We start from the raw sequence: 18917 nt of genomic DNA, 5'->3' as shown, positions 1-18917 counted from the left end.
TTCCTTACCTAAGTGTGACTGATTCACGCACTGACCACTGGTGATGGGTTCAACTTCCAGCCCCTGGGCCCTCCAGAGAGCGGGGAGGTGGGGGGTTGGGACTGCAAGTTCAAACCCTCTGATCCCTGGGCGGGCTGCATCCCATCAGCCCCATTCTCAGATGGGTCCAAACGTCCTTCTCAGAGAGACCTTGGTCACTTTTAACACTTGGAAAATTCCAAGAGTTTCAGCAGCTCTGAGCCAGGAATATAGGATGAAGACCAGCTATATATACATATTTTTATTATGAAATCACAATATGACAGGTAGTAAGAAAATGAATTATAAATCACATGCGTCCTCCTTGACAGCCACTGACAGAAACATATCCTCATCCATTACAGAAATTGTCAGAAAGGCAGCTACACTCCCACGCCGGACAACCAACGTACAGGCGGGAGGCGCCGGGCAGGGCGACAGAGCACTTCGCTGAGACACCGGAGCGCAGACAAAGGAACAAAAGAGACGAGAGCCTGCCGCTGACCCGCAGCCAGCAGCACCCCCGCACGCCCCAGCGCCAGGCAACCTCCGAGGGGCCACACCGGACAGCGCCTCCGTGTGCAGGTGTCGGCCACGCGCACCGGGTCACACACAGACACGCCGCCGCGCCCGCCCCGCGGCCCCGCCCCAGGTGCGCCCTCCCCGAGGCCGCGGGGCGGGCGCTGCGGAGCTCTGGGCGGCCCTCGGTGGCGGCGCGATGTGCTCGGCCTGGGAGCCGAGAGGCGGCGGGGCGCTCCACGACCACTGGGACGCGCCGGCGGAGCGGGCAGCAGCGGGGGCCGAGCGGAGCCCGGGGGCGAGCCCGAGGCGGCGGCCACCGGAGCAGCGCGAGCAGGTGCGCGGGGCCAGGGCGCGGCGGGGCGGGGGCGCGCTGGGCCGGCGGAGGCGCGCGAGTCGCCGTCGCCGCCCGGGGGCTTCCGCGCACGTGGCCCCGCGCACAGCCCTCGCGCGCGGCGGTGGACAGGTGCGCGGGGCGCAGGTGGGCGGCGGGCCAGAGGCCTGCGTCCCGGCGGGCGTCTAACAGGGATTCCCCGCGGCGAGTTCCGCGCAGAAACGCGCAGGACAACCTCAGTTTCCTTTTAAAAGTGAAAAAGCAAAGCAGTTGCTTTCAGTTCCCGGGTTGGAGGAGAAACGTGCGAGGCCCGCGCGGGCACGGGGAAAGCGGGGTCGGGAGTTTTGGAAATGACGAGTGTGCTCTCACTAAGTGCAGTGCGATATCTCCGCGATTGGGCAGGACATTTAGTAAAAGAAATGGGAAGGTTGCTGGGGTGCCTTTCCCGCGGCGGCGCAATGGCGAGGCCCCACGGACCCCTCCCGCCCCGCCCCCAGCTCAGCCCGTGGAGCCAGGACCCCCGGCTCGCTCCGCAGCGCCCAAGGGCGCGCAGTCCACCGACGTGTGCCTCCTCCCAGTGCCTCCTCGTCACATTTCACAGAGTCCTGTGTCATCATGAAAGGCATTGACAGCTGAAGTGTGACTTTTACTTTCAAGATTTGATTTAGGAAACAAAGCCGTGTGCGGCCCACAAGAATTATGCCTTTGTGTCGGGTCACTCACCATATGGGCTGTAGTTCTCCACCCTGTGACAACGAAGGGACTCGCTGGCAGGTGGCAGATCCCCGATTCTCTTCTTGCTGTTTTTTTCCAGTTACCTGCACCATGAGTCGGTAGCTAAAGGGCTTAGTTCCCTCTCACTTTAGTTGTTCAACTGGAAAAGTGAAGGGAAAAGGCAAGAGGAACTCACAAGGCGGCGGGGCGTGTGGGCCAGCTGAGGTTCCCAAGGTATGCGTTGCCTCGCAATGATTTTAGAGACAAGTACAGATACAAAGATATTTGAGGTAGAAGTAAATGGAATTACAATGATAAAACATATCCTAAGGGGTTGCTTTATTGAGTTTTTCTTAAGGGGATGTGTGTTTGTTTTGTTGTTTTAAGGACACACAGACTCCAAATTACAAATGGAATAGTTTTGAAAACTTGGTTTGTAAACTAGATAATTAAAACTGAAACTGAATTTTTCTTCTAAAGAATTTTAAAAATTTTTATTTATTTTAATTGTTGTTCAAGAACAGGTTTCTGCCTTTTACTCCCATCCTAGCCCACCGCCTCACCCCTCCCCACCTCCCTCCCATTTCCACTGCCCCCTTGTTTTTGACCATGTGTCCTTTATACTTGTTCCTCCAAACCCTTCCTCTTTTCCCCTGAAATTCCCTCCCCTCTCCCCTCTGGTCACTGTCAGCCTGTTCTCTGTTTCAGTGTCTTTGGTTATATTTTGCTTGTTTCTTTGTTTTGTTGATTAGGTTCCTGTTAAAGGTGAGATCATGTGATATTTGTCTTTCACCACCTGGCTTGTTTCACTTAGCGTAATGCTTTCCAGCTCCATCCATGCTGTTGCAAAGGGTAGGAGCTCCTTCTTTCTTTCTGCTGCATAGAATTCCATTGTGCAAATGTACCACAGGTTTTTGATCCACCCATTTACTGATGGGCATCTAGGTTGCTTCCAGCACTTGGCTACTGGAAATTGTGCTGCTATGAACATTGGGGTGAATAGTGAAATTGAATTTTTCAATAGAAAGCATGATATAAATGGAAAAAGAACAAACACGAACCAGCTGAAGATGAGGCAGAGGCCACTCTTTGCTCTCAGTTCCAGACCCGGAGAGAGAACTGGAGGCTCCTTCAAGTGCGGCAGCTCCAGCCTGCGCTGCTGTTCTGTATTCATCCTTTTGCAGTTATTTCCTTCGCAGAGCTTTGCCTTACCTGATAATTTTATGGGGCAGGTTTCCTCCCTAGACTACAGGCTACTCCACACACATCCTCTCCTTCACCGACTTTTCTTTCCACTCCTGTCTGAAAGGCTCATGCTGGTCCTGCAATCTAAAGGCTCTTGACTCATCTTTGACTATATACACTTATTTTTGGCTCATTGCTATTATGATACCAGATCAAAATGCACCTAAATTTAGGAATTTATTTTAAGTAATATTAATATGAAATACTGGTACTAATACAGTTGTTTCTTTAATAACTGGGATACTGTCAGTGTTAGGTTTACTGGCCACACGGAAGCATCTAAGTTTGCAATTTGTCTTTAGAGGCACCTCTGTCCTTTGGCCTGATTCTTCCCACATGGGATGATTGACAGAGGAGTCCTAGCTAAAACCGTGTATCCTGGGAAGGGACCTGGAAGAATGATTCAAGTCCTCTGGGTGGAGCAATTGTGTGAAGTTGACAGAGGCAGTCCAGCCTCTAGGAGAGATAAGCCAGGGGGGAGACAAGATGCCCAAGGAGCTGCAGTGACAGGCACAGTCCCCTCGTGCCTTGGGTGTCTGGTGCATGAGTGATGATCCGTCCTGTCCATGACTGTGGATGCCAGGTGGCTTCATGCAGGAGTGTCTGCCCAGCTCACAGCTAGGGGCTAACCATCTGTGGCCCCCTCTCTCACGTGTCTCCCACATGTGAGTGGCATGCACTCTGGTACAGGAGTCCACAGGCTGGAGAGCCTGAGATGGACCTGCTTACCTGGAGCCAGGAGAGGCCCCGTCCACCTTAGGTTGACTTTAGAATCATCATCTTCAGCTTTAAGCCCTTTCTTTATGATTATAAAAGTAAGGTGTGTTTTGAATAATGTAAAATATAGACAGATCCAATATGAAAAACAAAAGCATTTGGAATCTTACTTCAAGTCAAATTTTTTATAAAATATCAAACATTTAGTAATGGTACATTCATATACCTCTCTGTAGGCATGCATATGCACATAATATATTTTAAACATATTTTAATGTAATGTTTGAATTTGGTTTCTTGTTTTATCTACTTTTCACATGGTATCATTCTTCCAAGGTATCAAAATTCAGTTTAAAATTATTTTTAGGTCTGCCTAATTGCCCATTCCCCCAACGCGACATATTTGAGTTGCCTTAAGTTTTCTTTTATAAATAATGCTCTAAGAAAAAAATCTTTGCTTGTAAATCCTCAAGCTCCATCTTGGAATTGATTCCTAGAAGTGGAACTAGGTCAGTGAGTCACACTCTGAAATCTGAAACATCTTAAAGACTTGCATCCAAGAAAGGGTGTACTGCTGTGCATTCTGCTGTGGGAGCCAAGGGGAACCATCCAGGCCAGCTGTGGGCAGTGCAGTTATAGATTAATCTTTGCCAATTTAGTAGGCACAACTGCCTCACTATGGTAAGATATTGCTGAAGAGGTTTACTAAATCATTCATACACATGTTGTACTTTTGTATTTCTTTTCAAATCATGTTCTTAGACCATTTTTTTCTGACATCACTATATTTATCCATTATTTCACATATTTGCCTGCTTGCTATTCACTTTATACTTTTGCTTCTGATTTTTTTGATTTAGAAATGCTTTACATTTTTATCATCCAGAGGATATTTGGTAATTCCATGAACATGCACACACACACATACTTGTTTAGAACAGTCTTTCTAATTCTATAATCAGTCAAATACCTACCAATAGTTTCTTGTGTGTGTGTGTGTGTTTATGGTTTTCTTTTTTCACTCTCTTTTGAATATTAATCTCTTTTGAATAACTTCATGTGTAATGTGAGGTGTGGGACTAATCCTTTTTTCCCCTAGTCACTGAATAATCCAGTTTCTGCCCAGCTTTAAGACTGTTATTAAACTTTTATATTGTTGTTGCTATTGTGAACAGGTTTTCTTTCCATATTGTGTTTTTGCTGCTGGTTTCTAGCTATTGGTTCTTATGTATTTAGTTTTTAACCAGCTACTTTTCTGAACTCTTTTATTAATTCTAATACTAATAAATACCACTATCTCTTAGATTTGTTTATTTTGCAACTTCCAGGTATGTGATCATCCACACTAGGTAGAGGTTGGTTTTTCTTCCTTTCAAATGGTAATACTGCCTTTCTGTTTCTTGCATCTGCAGTACCTGGAACTTTCAGACCAATACTGGCCCCTAGATATTTAGGTAAATACATGGAGGAACTTCTGTAAACAATGCTTACTAAAATATGTTCCACAAGATCATCTTTAAAAAAAAAACAGTGGCAATGCAGGAAGGTCTTATGCTTTTTGTTTCACCATGCAGCAGGCATGTAATTAACAGTATAGATTCTAGGTTCAGAATACCTAGGTTTGACTCCTAACTGCCGCATAGTAGCTGTACCTTCAACCTCTCAGGCTTTGGTTTCTCCATCTGCATAAAGGGAAAGTAGCTGTAGCGACCCCACATGGCTTGGGGGAGGGTTATGAGTTCCTGCCGTGTGTACAGTGCTTGCGGCAGACTGGGCGCGTGGTTGGTGTGTGTTTTATTTTGCACCTGATTTCCAAGCAGGGCCCTAACTGAAAAGAAATGTGAAGCAATGTTGTTTCTGGGATTCCCAGACTCTGCAGTTAAAAAGTCACCGGGGGGGTGGAAAGTGGACTTGAACAGTGCCCCTCAGCACTAATGTGCGTATGCGTCGTCTCTTGTTAAGTGGTCTGGCTTAGGCCTAAGGCTTTGCGTCTCCGAGAACTGATGCTGACGTTGCCTCACTTGGAGTGAGCTGGGCACAGAGAATAAATAAGTCACCCCACAGCACTCACCACACTTATCCTTCCATGTAGGATCAGTGATGATACATATGTATAAGACGGTGATTTACCTGTTTTCCATAGATGTTATACTTCAACTCTTGGTAAGGTATGAAAGGCCGGAACTTGTCCCAGGCAAAGCGCCTTGCTCGAGGTCCTACACGCAGCTCCTTTGGGAGCAGACCCGAGCCCAGGTGTGCTTGTGTACACAGAGAGCCCTCCCGCAGGGCCTCCCTCCCTCCGGTCGAGCAGTTCTCACCCACTTCCTGTCATGTCCTCTCAAAGCGGTTACAAGCCTCACTCCAGCAAGTGCTGTGAGTCTAGATGAATTCAGGCCTAAACTTCATCTCATCCTATTCACCCGCCAGTTGCTGGGGTCACCCAGGGAAGGATGTTTGCACATCATAAAGGCATCGTTGGGTCTCCTTCAAGTATTATTCACAGCGGAGTCTCTGAATCATTCCTCTCAACTAACCACATACTAGAAACGTATTTCAGTATGTGTAATTTTCAGATATCCACACAATAAATATTATTGACTTACTGAATAAATGATTACAACTTCCTGATCATTTCTCTAAAAAGACAATCACCCCAAACTGAAGTTAGGTTGCTTTCTGTAGCTCTTCAGTTCTTCTGTGGTTGCTGTGGGTCATGGATCCTTCTTAGGAGAAGGAAGGCCCACCCTCCTCTGTGCCACCTACTCCCGATTTCCTGTTCAGGAGAAGTGGTCAAGCAACCGCCCAGGGAGTACGAGGCACTGGCCGTTGCCCTTCGAGGCCCGTGGAGAAACTGTATCTCCAGTCACGGCTCCGACGGGCCCTGGCCTCGCCTTCTTCGGTTTCCCTCTTCTCTGCGGCAGGCGCCCTCTTCACACACCTTGAGTCCCCCCCGAGTCACGTTTCAGCTCATGAAGAGGGTTGTATATTCCTGTGTGTGTACTTCAGGGAACTGATAAAAGCGATACAAGCAAACAGTAGTTTTATGAGAGCAAAGAAATTGAATTTCTAATTAACTTAATTGAAAAGGTGCTTTCTATCTCCCAATCTAATTTGTCCAATACCTAGTGTTTTTTTCCATGCCACCACGTTACCAGCTGCGCCTTATCCTGGCAAAAGGAGGGGAGACCACAGCACTGGCTGTGCTCTTGTTACTGTTTTCTTTCAGCAGCAACTCTGTCGGAGCTCGATCTGAGAGAGACTTGGCACCAATGGTTGAAGTTAATGGAGAAGGAAGGATAAAGTTGTTATTAATGTTTACCATATGAGCAAGGTGGTAAGAAATTTCTATTTGCAGTTTTTCTATTCCCTTTGATACTATTTTTTCTAACATCTGTTTGAGTTTTTTTATTCCCTCTTCCCACTAATTTTTAAAAACTGGTTTTATTTTCATCCTCTTGATCAGAATTTTCCTTGGACTTAGGCAGGCCATCTTCAGAGACAAGGAATGAATTTTTGGTTTCCAGTGACCAGCAAAGGTCATGGGTCTGATTGAATTCAGAACTCTGTACTCTCTGGTTTTCAAAAGTCATCACAGGGAGCAGAAGCTCTTATTGCTGCCACAGCCCAGAATTGAGAAGGAAAATCATTTTTAAGGACAGATGTTTGATTGTGGCTATTTACAATGATGGTTAGAACTAAAATGAATACAAATTTTAGTATTTTTCAGTTTACAGTAATTTCAAAGTCTAATTCAAGAATTAGCCTTATATTCTCATTGATTTTTATCTATCTCCTTGAAAATAGTTTTTACTTGTTCAAAGTAGTTTAGAGGGAGTTCACTGTAAAAGATGAACATTTAATTGTAAATGACACAAGTTATATATATAGCAAATACATTATAAATTATATCACCTATAATGCTGCAGTTAGGTGAAGCTGTTCCAAGTTATTACATTTTTACATTTTAGTAAGTTTTCATATTTTACATGTATTTTACATATACGTGCAACATATTTATTTAACATAATTTAGTAAATTTTTGCATTGAACATGTATGGCACATTTTGTAGGGAATGAAGCTGCAGTTCCGTGGAGTACCCAGTGAGCAGGGAACATACTCAGCCACACCCAGCATGAAAGCAACCCATTTTAAACTGTTAGGGATGATTTTTTAAAAGATTTTATTTATTTATTTTTAGAGAGAGAAGGGAGGGAGAAAGAGAGAGAGAGACAGAAACATCAATGTGCAGTTGCTGGGGGCTGTGGCCTGCAACCCAGGCATGTGCCCTGACTGGGAATCAAACCTGCGATGCTTTGGTTTGCAGCCCGCGCTCAATCCACTGAGCTACGCCAGTCAGGGTTTAGGGATGATTTTTAACCCATCTATTCATTAAAGATTAAAAAGGCGAACAGTGTGGGGTTTTGAGAAACAGTATATGAAATAAGAATACCTTAAAGTTAGAGGATAAATCAGCTTAGTTTTCCTGGAGGGAAATCTGGTACCAAACGTCATGAGTAGATAGTCGTACTGTCCCCACTTTGAAGCTGCAGCATAAAACTGCAGCACAGGGAGGTTCAGCAACACATTAAAAGCATCACAGTTAGTAAATTGCAGAACTGAGATTCAAACTCACACTGAGAGTCTGAGCTCTCAACCACCCAGCTAGCGTTGGCTGTGACGTCCACTCAGTGGAGAGTAAGCAGGGGGCCTCACACGTGCTGTGAGTGTCATGTCGTGGAACTGCAGCTTCTGGGTTCTGGGTCATGAGAGGAACTGGATTTCTCACTGTGCATCACAGTCATAATCACTGCACTGGCCCAATCAGCTCAATCCTGTCTGCAGCCCCCGCCTGGACTCCCACCCCCAGACCTTGCCTTTGCAGAGCTTCCTGTCCTCATCTTGCCTGTTACCTCTGCAAGATCCCAGCTGTGCCTCCTCTACAGAAAGACCTCCAGGCTCCGCATCTGTCTCTAAGCAGTTTTATTTTCCTCATAGCTCTCAGTAGCTGAAATTACCTTGTTTGTTAACGTGTTTATTCTTCACCACTTCCCACTCATCCTTCCCAGGCTGGCTCTACAATATAATCCCCATGGGCGCAGAGAGCACATTACATGGCAAATGCTTCAGACAATTGTTTTGGCATCTTTGAGGTCCTAGAGAGTCTGTAAAAATGTCTATCCAAAATGACACCGCTGGTAAAAACTCAACTGATATTTTTGCTGAAGCAGTGTGTCTTCCCAGGGAAAATACTGTCACAAAAAGTTTTGTTTTGAAGAGAGAGAACTTTGCTTCTAACAGGAACATACTCTGTTTTCAGAATCCACAGCAAAGAAAATAGTGGTGTTAACAGTGTCGAGCTGAGGAGCCCCGCGATACTTTCAGTCAAGGATCGTGTTCCCCTATACGCTGCATCTAAAAAACACCACAGTATCAATAAAGATAGAGACTAACAAACATAGAATTTGGGAATATTAAATGTTATTAATTTATGTAATTGGTCTAAATTTGTAATTTCATTTTTAATTTTTCTTGAGCTGAACATAGGAAAGGTAGTAAATGAAACCCAAAACTAATACAAGTTAAAATTCAGATCAGCCATTTCAATAATGGTAAAGATAGAGGATAATTTTCAAAAAGAGGTAAAACTATAGTACTCATTTCATATAAAACAAATGTTAGGGATTTTATTTAACTCCTTATTAATGAGGGGACTAGGCAAATGTTACAGCCAACTCAAAGGAGAAACTAAAGAAAAAAAATGCCTATGGAGAAAGGATATATTGAGGCTAACTTGAGAAGAGGCATGAAACTAACTGGGTTTTTCCATCGTCAAAGTGAGAAAAGACAGTTGAACCTGCACTAGAATGAATTTGTTTGCACATCTGCAGTTAAAAGGCATTTGCATTGCTATCAGCCGTCTGTAACTTACCGACCTGTAAAAGGGCAGAACAGTGTTCTAAACAATGCTTAGTTTGCCAAACAGACACCCCGGGTTTTTGTTTTTGCTTATTCTTAATTTCCTTAGTACTCTAAGAAAAAGTTTCTAAATTTTGCTACACAGAGTAGATAATTTGGGAATGATCTCTCCCTTTACAATAACTCATGCTACTAGAAAATATTAATTCTATTCCAATCTTCTTCTTTGGTAACACTGTACACGTACATTCAATGTAAATGTCAAAATGAATGATTTATATGCCTGTGGAAAGCAAGGATTGACTAATACTTGAAGTTCTTTCTGCTGAGTTATATAATTAAAATTCACCTGGTCCTAAGATAGCTACTGAAAAACAAGTTTGAGGAGAACGAGATCAGTGCCCAAAGGATTCCACAGCTATGTATAATCTTCATTTCGCACACAGTCCCCGATTGCTTGTTCAGGCCATCCCGGCATAATTTCTCCACATGTCGAATGGTTGTTGGTTTCAGAGACGAGTTTAAGAGTTTCACAGGAATATAGAATGACCTTCAATTTAAGCTTTTAAATTTAAAGAAAGGCAAGAATGAAGTGATTTCTTCACAGACAAGTAAACAGTTAGCCTAACCATCCTTAGTATCAATAAAAATAACCAGTATAAAAAACCTTAAGAATAAATATATTAAGAAAAAAATAAACACCAAACTTCTTCCTACCTTATTCTGAATGTATGCACAGTTTATTTAACAGTAATATAATGAAAAGGGTATGATGATTCTGTCATTTCCAGATGACAGTATTTTGCCTTTGCAGTTTAAATGATTAACTATTTGGAACTCTGTGTTTGGGCACTCAGTATTTAGCCATATTTTAAGACTTCAGTTACTCTGACTTCCTGGCCACGTATTAAAGATATTTGTTTTCTCCTTTGTATCATTGAACCTTAATTGCTTTATCAACTAATTATAGCCATTGTATGAGAGGCAGTTTTTTGTACCTATTATTCGTTCTTTATTTGTCTGGCTAGCATACACTTTCTTGATAGCTTTTCATTCATTCATTCAAAAAATATGTCTCGCTCCTACCGCTTTGCAGGTGCTGCTCTGGGGGCACTTGGAGTACAAAGACACACACGGAAACAGGCCCACATTTATTCCCTTGTCAACCTTGCACTGTAGTGGGGAGACAGAGACAGTGAAGAAATGAGCAATACTTTAGCAGGTTCGCAGGGCTATGGGAAAAAATAAAAGCCAGAAGAGTGGATTGGGAGTGTAGGTGGTAGACAGGGCTGCTCTTTCAGTCAGTGGCCTCGAAGGCTCACCGAGGTGAGTCCGAGCAGAGGCCTGTGGGGGGAATCCTGAGCTGTGGGCCCTTGGCTCTGACTGCGGGTGGGAAGGGGAGGGGGCAACCTGGAGGCTCAGTCTCAGTAACTGGGGTCACATGTCCACTGAGTTGTAGAGTCTCAGTTCTTTCTCACCCATCCCCCGGCAGTTCTCTATGTTTTATTACCATACGTCTCATTTGTTGCTACTATAAGCAAATTCAAATTCTTTGTGGAAAAATGAGAGGAAAATGTAAGTTAGTTATAGACTTCAGTGAGTAATTTTTATCTTTTAAGGGTACATATCTTAAGGAGTATCGTCATTTAATCACACCTTATAATGAATTTGTTTCAATATTTGCTTTTTTAAAAATACCTGCTTCCATTCCTCTACAATAAGGGGTTCAAAGGTGAGCAGCACAGCTTCTCAGGAAGGGCTCCGATTTCATGGTGAAAGACCCTGCGTTCAGACCCTGGCGGCTGTCCGACTCTGGGCACAGCAGTTGACCCCTAATGTCTAACTACACCCGCCTCATGGCATTTCTGTGAGGAGCCAATGCTTGGAATATGGGTGTTTAAAAGCGCTGTTAAACAAATAGCTAATAAGCAAATAATATGGGGGAATTACATTTTAAAATCGGGAAAATCAAATGAAAACTGCAGAGAATTTTTTCTTTCTGAAGAGATTAAAATATGTCACTAAAATTTTTCTCTGGGCCAGGGTGATTCAAAGGGTGAGCACCTTCAGGATACAAAGCATGTAAGCGTTAACAACGTGATTCGAGTGCATGAAAGCTCCCTCGGGAGAGACTGTAGGGTCAGGAGAGACATCCCGTGGGCTCTCCCACGAGCTCAGAGGGAAGTGAGCCACTGAGGTTGACAACGAGGGCAGGGCGGGTGGCGTGTCTGGAGTGACGAGCAGACATCGTCCACACTCAGGAAGCAGAACCATTTTTAGGACAGGTGATAAATAGTTGGGTACAGGGCATGTTGACTTAGAGGTTCCTGGAAGACACCCATGTGGAAATTTTGAATGTGCAACATCCAAGTCCAGAAATCTGAGGAGGTGTCTGAGCTGAGAAGTGAGGCTGAGAAGGATGAGAAGAAAACTACGAATCTTGTATGAAGGTCCGGGTCATGTTCACCAGGAAGGGTGCCTTAATATGCTGTGTCTTAATATGCTGATTTGAGAACATACGTTTCTTTATATATTAAGCAGCAGAATGTTGGGCAGTTTGGGTTATTTCATGTCCCCCACAGCACTCACCTTGCTCACGGTAGACATTCAATTATTATTTATTGAGTTGAGGTGAGTTAACTGAAGAGTTTGTTTTGTAGGCCAGACTGTTCTGTGATTCAGGACTGTGAGTTCCTGGAGTTCAGTGATCACAGGAGAGTATTCTCAGGCAGGACGTGACAGATACCAGACTGTGGTTTCCTGAGAGTGTGAGCTGCTGCGCTGGCAAATCAGTCGTCTGCACAGGCTTGCCTCGGCCTGCAGAGCGCATCTCGAGTAAAAAGCAGCTGCAAACCAGCTGAGTGGAGAGGCTGGTGACTTTGCAATGTAACTACAGACGCAGGACAAAAGCAGACACTTGTGGTCATTTTCAGTGGATCGCCTAAAATCACAACTCACGTGCTGTGTGACAAAACAAGGTAGTTTACGTAGATGCACTGGTTTCAGCATTTCTCCCACAAGAAATGACACGAACCCACATCCTTGATTGACAAGACTAGATTCCTATAGCCTCCTCAGTGTCATGAATAATAAAAGCCCATTGAACTTTTTTCCCTCATTTAGTCAAGATGGTTGATAGATAACTTATTAGACGTATCATTGAATAAGAATTCCACTACAGTGGTTATTTCAGAAATGCAAAGAAAAAAATAGCCAGCTTACTGGATTTGACAAAAGTTGCAATACAAAAAACAAGAAACTGTTGGAGTGTAGAACACAGTGAGTACACAACCGCCAAACATTGTCATGTGAGTAGTATTTTGACGGCTTTTCGAGAAATGAGTACTGTTGACTTTGAACTGAGACCAAATCCCATTATATAGATTCTAGTTAGAAATTAATCATAAAAAGTTAATTCAAAGGCAACTACACTGTAGCAAGGATGATTCATATACTGCATAGTTCTATTAGACATATCATCTGTGTTACTCTTTAATTATTCAAATGTAATTCTGAATAATTGAAAATTACATTAGTAATTTTCAAATGTAAATATTCAGAATGTAATTTTTCTATGGGAAAGATTGAAATAGCATAAGCAAATAGAATTTTCACTTTCACAGAGTCATACTGTACAGTTAGACAAAGGTAAACACCACAAAACTATTTATAAATGATTTTTGCTGAATATCAATGTAAGACAAGTATAACTATTTGAACTGCTCCTAACAACTGATACAGTAAAGCAAATAGTATGTGAATGGCTATGGGATGGCTTTGATGTTGTGAGGAAAGCATGCCTACAGAGCTTTGGAGCATGGGCTATAGGCACCTGGACCTGTGTATCTTTCACTGGCTGGGGGGGGGCGGGGCTTGACTAAATTACACTCTCTCTTCCTCAGTGTCCTGCATGTTCTATGTTCTGCAGATCAAGGTACTTAAAACACTGCCCAGCACATCATAGACATTCAGCAGCTGTTAGGGCTTTTTACATTAACAAATGTTTGCGATGCAGTCCCTTCCCTCTGACCCAGGCATCTGGGTGTCCTGCAGCATCCATGAAGCTGTGACCAGCCACCTTGCTACCTTGAAAGTGGGACACAATGCCAGTCTCTTCACAGTCCTTGACAAAGATGAAGAAATGGAATTGTTTCCAACAGTTTGGTTATGAAGGGAAGGGACAGGCTCAGAGCTGGTGGGGGGTGTGGCATAGAGTGTTTTATTAGGGAAGGATGTAAGCATTTATAAGTATTGATGACAAGGAGCCAATTGAGAGGGAAAGATTAAATATGCATGAGACACAGGGAAAGTGGGAAAGGGGTCGTGTAAGGTAGAGCAGGATGTGAGCCCAAGCTCAGGGAAGAGGAATTAGACAAAGGAGGACTACTTCCTTATTTCCTTATTTGTAACAAAAGAATGCAGGGAGATGGGCCCGAACAGGTAGTTGACTTATTTTGTGTTGTAAAGTTAAGGAAGCTCTTTTCTGACTACTTCTCTTATCTCTGGGAAGTAGCAGGTTAGGAAATTAGCTGCAGGAGAGGGATAGAGAAAGAGAAGAGTAGGAGGAAGATTTAGGTCTCATCATTTTAGGAAGTTTAGGATTCATTCATTCATTCATTCATTCAATAAACCTCAATTCATAGACTACTGTGTGTTATCTAAAACTTATTCCCATTTGGTTGGTGTGCATCTCAAGATGCACACCCAACATAATGACCTTCCTAGTTCTGATGTCCACGGGCTGCCGTTTTTGAGGGTGGCTCTACATGACAGCTAAAGAAGACCAACCAAAGGTGCAAGGAGAAATTGGCACCTTAGTTTTACTCCTTATTCTTTTGTGTTGTGTGAATATTTAAGCATTCTTATTCTTATGTAGTTTTTAAAAACCTTTATAAAGTTATAGCTAAAAATTTTCACTCAGAGGACCCCTATCAACTGTGATTTTTAAAATTTTATTAATACAGTCTTCACATTAATTATGCTAGTAACAATAAAACCAACTGAATGAGGAAGTACTTGAGTGCCACAGTTAGGAGCACAGGCTTTGAAATTAACTATAATACTTATTGTAATGAGTGAAGATCAAAAAGCATGATGAATGGAAAGTGCTTAACCCAATGTCTGCCATATAGTTGTGATTTCATTAATAATAGCTATTGTTTTTATCATCATCATCCTCTATAGTCAGAACTCTGGGTTCCAAGTGACAGAAACTCAATTCCTACTAGACTTTGCAAAATAGGAATTTATTGGCTCAGGTCATTAAAAAGACCTGAGGCAGCTACACTTGCTGAATTCAAATATTCAAACTACAGCAACATGTTTTTTCTGGGCTTTAGTTTACATTGGCTTCATTCACAGCAAGCTCTCCCCCATCTGCCCAGCAGACCAGTAGGGAAAAACGCATTTCCTCTCCAACAGTTGCAGCAAAAGTCTTAGGTAGAGCTCTCATTGGTGTTTCTCGAATTACAGCTCACTCCTTAATTAAACATAAGTCCAAGGAGATGCAATGTTCTCATTGTCCAGGCCTGGAGCTGGGCAAAGGGGACATCTTCCACCAAAACACATGGAGTAAGCATGGGTAGGGGCCAGTTTTCCCAAAATTAGATCAAGATGCAGCTAGCAGAAGAAGGTGGAATAAATATCTGACAAGCAAAACCAGTATATCTCCACGCTGCATGCAAGATACAACAAAAAGGTCATGCTGCACCCGGGAAAATGGGTGAAAGTGAACCTTAAACTGTGACCCACTCAGCAGAAGGCTGTGTGTGGGGCAGCGTAGCTTGTTCTCTTCTTACAGTGGATAAACAGGCACAGCCATACTGATGTGCACAGGTTTCTCCGCAGGTGAGAAAACATCCCACCTCCACTTCTACATAGTAAGTTGTCATAGTACTTGAAGAAAAATACAACTGAATTTAATTATCATGAGACATGATTACTAAGGCATTGATTAATGCAGACAGCATGATACAATAAAAATCACAAGACATAAATCATACCACGAATATAGTAAAATAATAGCTACCATACTTTAAGTGATTGCTGTATATGTTCTAGAGCGTTTTCATCTGTTTCCTCATTATATCATCCTAACTCCACGAGGCAGGTATTACTGTGGCCCTCACGGGACCACTGAGGGGCAGTGGTGAGTTGTATTCTCTGCATACCTGATGGAGTCCGATCAGAATACGCCCCGTTTACTTCCAAACCTTATGGGTTTTTAAAAAGATTTTATTTATTCATTTTTAGAGAGGGGAAGGGAGAGAGAAGAGAGGAAGAGAAACACCAGTGTGTGGTTGCCCCCTGTTAGGGACCTGGCCCATAACCTTCGCATGTGCCCTGACTAGGAACCGAACTGGCAACCCTTTGGTTCACAGGCCAGCACTCAATCCATTGAGCCATATCAGCCAGAGCAAAAGCTTGTGTTTTTTTAGTAGACAGTGTGACTTAACCTTTTATTCCTTGTTTCTAAAGTAAGAGACTTTGACTTAATTACCTTCAAGGGTCTTTCTCTCTTAAAAATCCTATGATTATTTAAGGGTTCACTTTTAATTTCTTATTATTAATTCTGTATGCCTGTAAAGGATTCTGAATCATTTACAATACTCCTTTATTTTTATGTATGTCTTTTATCATAGACCAAAGAAAATCACAATTTTGGTGAGACTGTTTTTCAAAGTGCATGTCATAGTCAGTAGTGTCATGTGATCACAAAGGAAACTGGATTTGAGAGACATCTTTCCACGGGGACCCCACATGCAAACAATGAAACTGGGCAAAGGCACAAAGTGATTACTGTTAGGGTGGGAAAGACACTAGCATTTCTGTACTGGTTACTCTTTTATGTGTCAAGTGGGTTTTTAATTTGTTTTGTTTAGTTTTTGCCTTATGTTGTTATTGTAGAATACTTCTACTATATTTTAAAAATATTTACTATGAGGCCACGATGGCCCAGCACAGCACAATATACTGAAGCCTAGTGTTCAAATTTGTAACACTTGATTCTTGCCTTTAACAACCTTGACCTTCCTGTCAAAACCAATGACAGGAAATAAAGAATTAATTTTAATATAATATATTGTTGGAGGTAGGACAATGGTCCTCTCCCCACAGAGATGACCACCTAACCCTCAGAGCCTGTGCATGTGGCACCTGGCACGGCAAAGGGGACGCCGCAGATGCGATGAAATTTAAGGGTCTTCAGTTGGGGAGATCATCCTGGATCATCCAGGTGGGTTAGACCTAATCGTACCGGTCCTTAAGAGCAGAGGTCAGAGGGGAAAGTTACAGAGGAAGGCTCGGAGAGGACGGGGCCAGGGGCCAAGGAGCGTGGGTGACCCTGGCAGCAGGAAAGGCCGGGGAAATGGGTCCCCGCGGAGCCTCCAGAAGGAGACGTGGTCCTGCCACCGTGTCTTGTCACTGACAGGACCACACAGTGGTGAGTTTGTGTTGGTTTCCACGAAAGGAATCTAGGCTCAAGTCAGATGTTTGAAGAGCCCCTCAAAACTTCCTCCTGTTCCTGGGTGCTTCTGGGCAGGTGATTTTTGTATTGTTAAGCTAATTAACTTAACTTTGGCATGGACTGCATACTTAATGTATTTAATACTTTTCATTATGTGAAAACCTATTTCTAAAGCTTTTAAAATAAATATGAGTAATTTTCAATCTTGCACCTATTATGAGCAAGTGGGTATCAATAAATAATTGCTGATTTGAATCATGACTCATAAAAGAAATTAGGTTTAATAAATTCTAATTACAACTATGTCACCTGCATGACATAGTTTTTCTTTTGTAAAAATATTAGGATCTAGTAAGGAGAGAGAAACTAAACCAATTATTTTAACAAAGATAATGTAATATAAAGAATTGTCTTTGAAAGATAAAGAACTATGAGATAGACACTATCATTAAAGACATTTCCTTATTTCTCATTTAATGTTTATGTTTTCTTTCCTTCCTTCCTTCCTTCCTTCCTTCCTTCCTTCCTTCCTTCCTTTCTTCCTTCTTTCCTTCCTTCCTTTCTCCCTCCCTTCTTTCCATCCATCCTTCCTTCCTGTTTCAGGATGTTGAAGAATCACATAACCACGCTGGCGATCACATTGCAGATGACTACAAGAAGATGGGAACCCTCTTCGGGGAACTGAACAAGAGCCTCCTCAACATGGGCTTCACAAGGATGTACTTTGGAGAACATGCTGTGGAACCAGTGATAGTCATTTTCTTCTGGGTTCTGCTGTGGTTCCTTGGCCTCCAAGCCCTTGGACTAGTTGCTGTTCTTTGCCTTGTCATTGTTTATATGCAGCAGTAAAATATGGCCAATTGGGCTGGTATTCAACATTTGGCAGCCATGTATGTAATTGGTGAAGTTACGTATTTTACTACATGAAAGCCAAAAAGGTTGCCTTGTTTCAAATCGTGTGCTATTTTGTAATTAAACTTATAACTGGATGTTGTTTAAAATTAAACTCAACTCTTGGTTATAACATGGTTGAATATACATTTTGCAGCTTATTCAAAACTCTTAATTTGCTAATGTGATGTGCATCCACTTTTAAACACCCCTATTCCTGGGTCGAATCTTAACTAACAACACCACAGAGTGAGCAGGGAAAATAACAGGGTGTGGTATTCAAATCAGGCAATAGTATATGTCTTGTAAAGAGTCCCAGAAACACTTTAGAAGAAAAAGGATGACACAAGAAGCTAAAAATAAGTTTTAATTGGAGAAACGCTCCCCACCCACCCTCACCAAATGATCCCATGTTATTTGGGAAATAGTTTAGATCTGTGTTGTCCCTGCTGATGCCTAGCCACGGTCTGGGTGATGATGACTGCACACGACGTAAAGATTCTGATGAAAAGCAGGAGAGCTAGCACATCTTTTAAAGATTGAAAGGAATAGATTTGTTTTTGCTGGGGAAACTTTCCAAGTTAAATATAACTTTTTGTGGGACTTGAATGACTTCAGCATATCATTTGAAGTTTTAGAAAACTTTGGTGCTTTTTACTTTTTGTGAATTGTTAAAGTCTCAGAAGCCAGGACCATAGCTGACTGAAACATTTTCAGTGTCTGTTTTTGTTTTTTTGTTTTTCAGAAATTTACAGATTATAGTTCTTTTGTAGCAATGATTCTATTTTTTTATCTTGGCATAATCCCTCCCAAATGATTTGTATTATAGCTGAAATACTTTACTACTCTTTTCAGAAAAAAGTGAGCTTTCCCCCTAATATCTGTATGGGGGAGGACAGTAGTGCAGCATAAACCCAGATGCTTAAATCTGGAACCTAACAGCCAGTGATAAAAAGGCTAAGTCAATAACTGGCCAGCCACGCAATTACTGTGTCTTAATTCAACACGGTGGAGTTTTATGTGGAAATAAGCATTTCTTTAAATATACTGACTGATATTTTGGATTTGTTAGAGAATTTAGAATCTTTACATTTTGT

The 18917-nt window shown here is 42.5% G+C and overlaps 1 protein-coding gene across 1 annotated transcript; it reads left to right on the top strand.

Annotated features, from left to right (window-relative positions):
• The first annotated feature begins 654 nt into the window (after nt 1-654).
• Nucleotides 655-17965, top strand: LOC123813927 (uncharacterized protein FAM241A-like). The gene is made up of 2 exons (XM_045831373.1): nt 655-874; nt 17533-17965. The coding sequence occupies exons 1-2, from the start codon at nt 737-739 to the stop codon at nt 17776-17778; spliced, it is 384 nt and encodes a 127-aa protein (XP_045687329.1). The 5' UTR covers nt 655-736; the 3' UTR covers nt 17779-17965.
• Nucleotides 17966-18917: the final 952 nt, after the last annotated feature.

This window comes from Phyllostomus hastatus, unplaced genomic scaffold (assembly GCF_019186645.2).
Source record: "Phyllostomus hastatus isolate PE091 unplaced genomic scaffold, TTU_PhHast_1.1 phas_contig_159, whole genome shotgun sequence".
Lineage (NCBI taxonomy): Eukaryota > Metazoa > Chordata > Mammalia > Chiroptera > Phyllostomidae > Phyllostomus > Phyllostomus hastatus.
Note: the sequence above shows the minus strand (reverse complement) of the source record. Positions and strands in the feature narration are given on the sequence as shown.

Excerpts from the sequence above, each read along its gene's own strand:
- LOC123813927 (XM_045831373.1), top strand. The coding sequence starts at position 737 with ATGTGCTCGGCCTGGGAGCCGAGAGGCGGCGGGGCGCTCCACGACCAC. Across the intron at positions 875-17,532 it reads CACCGGAGCAGCGCGAGCAG|GATGTTGAAGAATCACATAA; the intron begins GTGCGCGGGGCC and ends TTCCTGTTTCAG.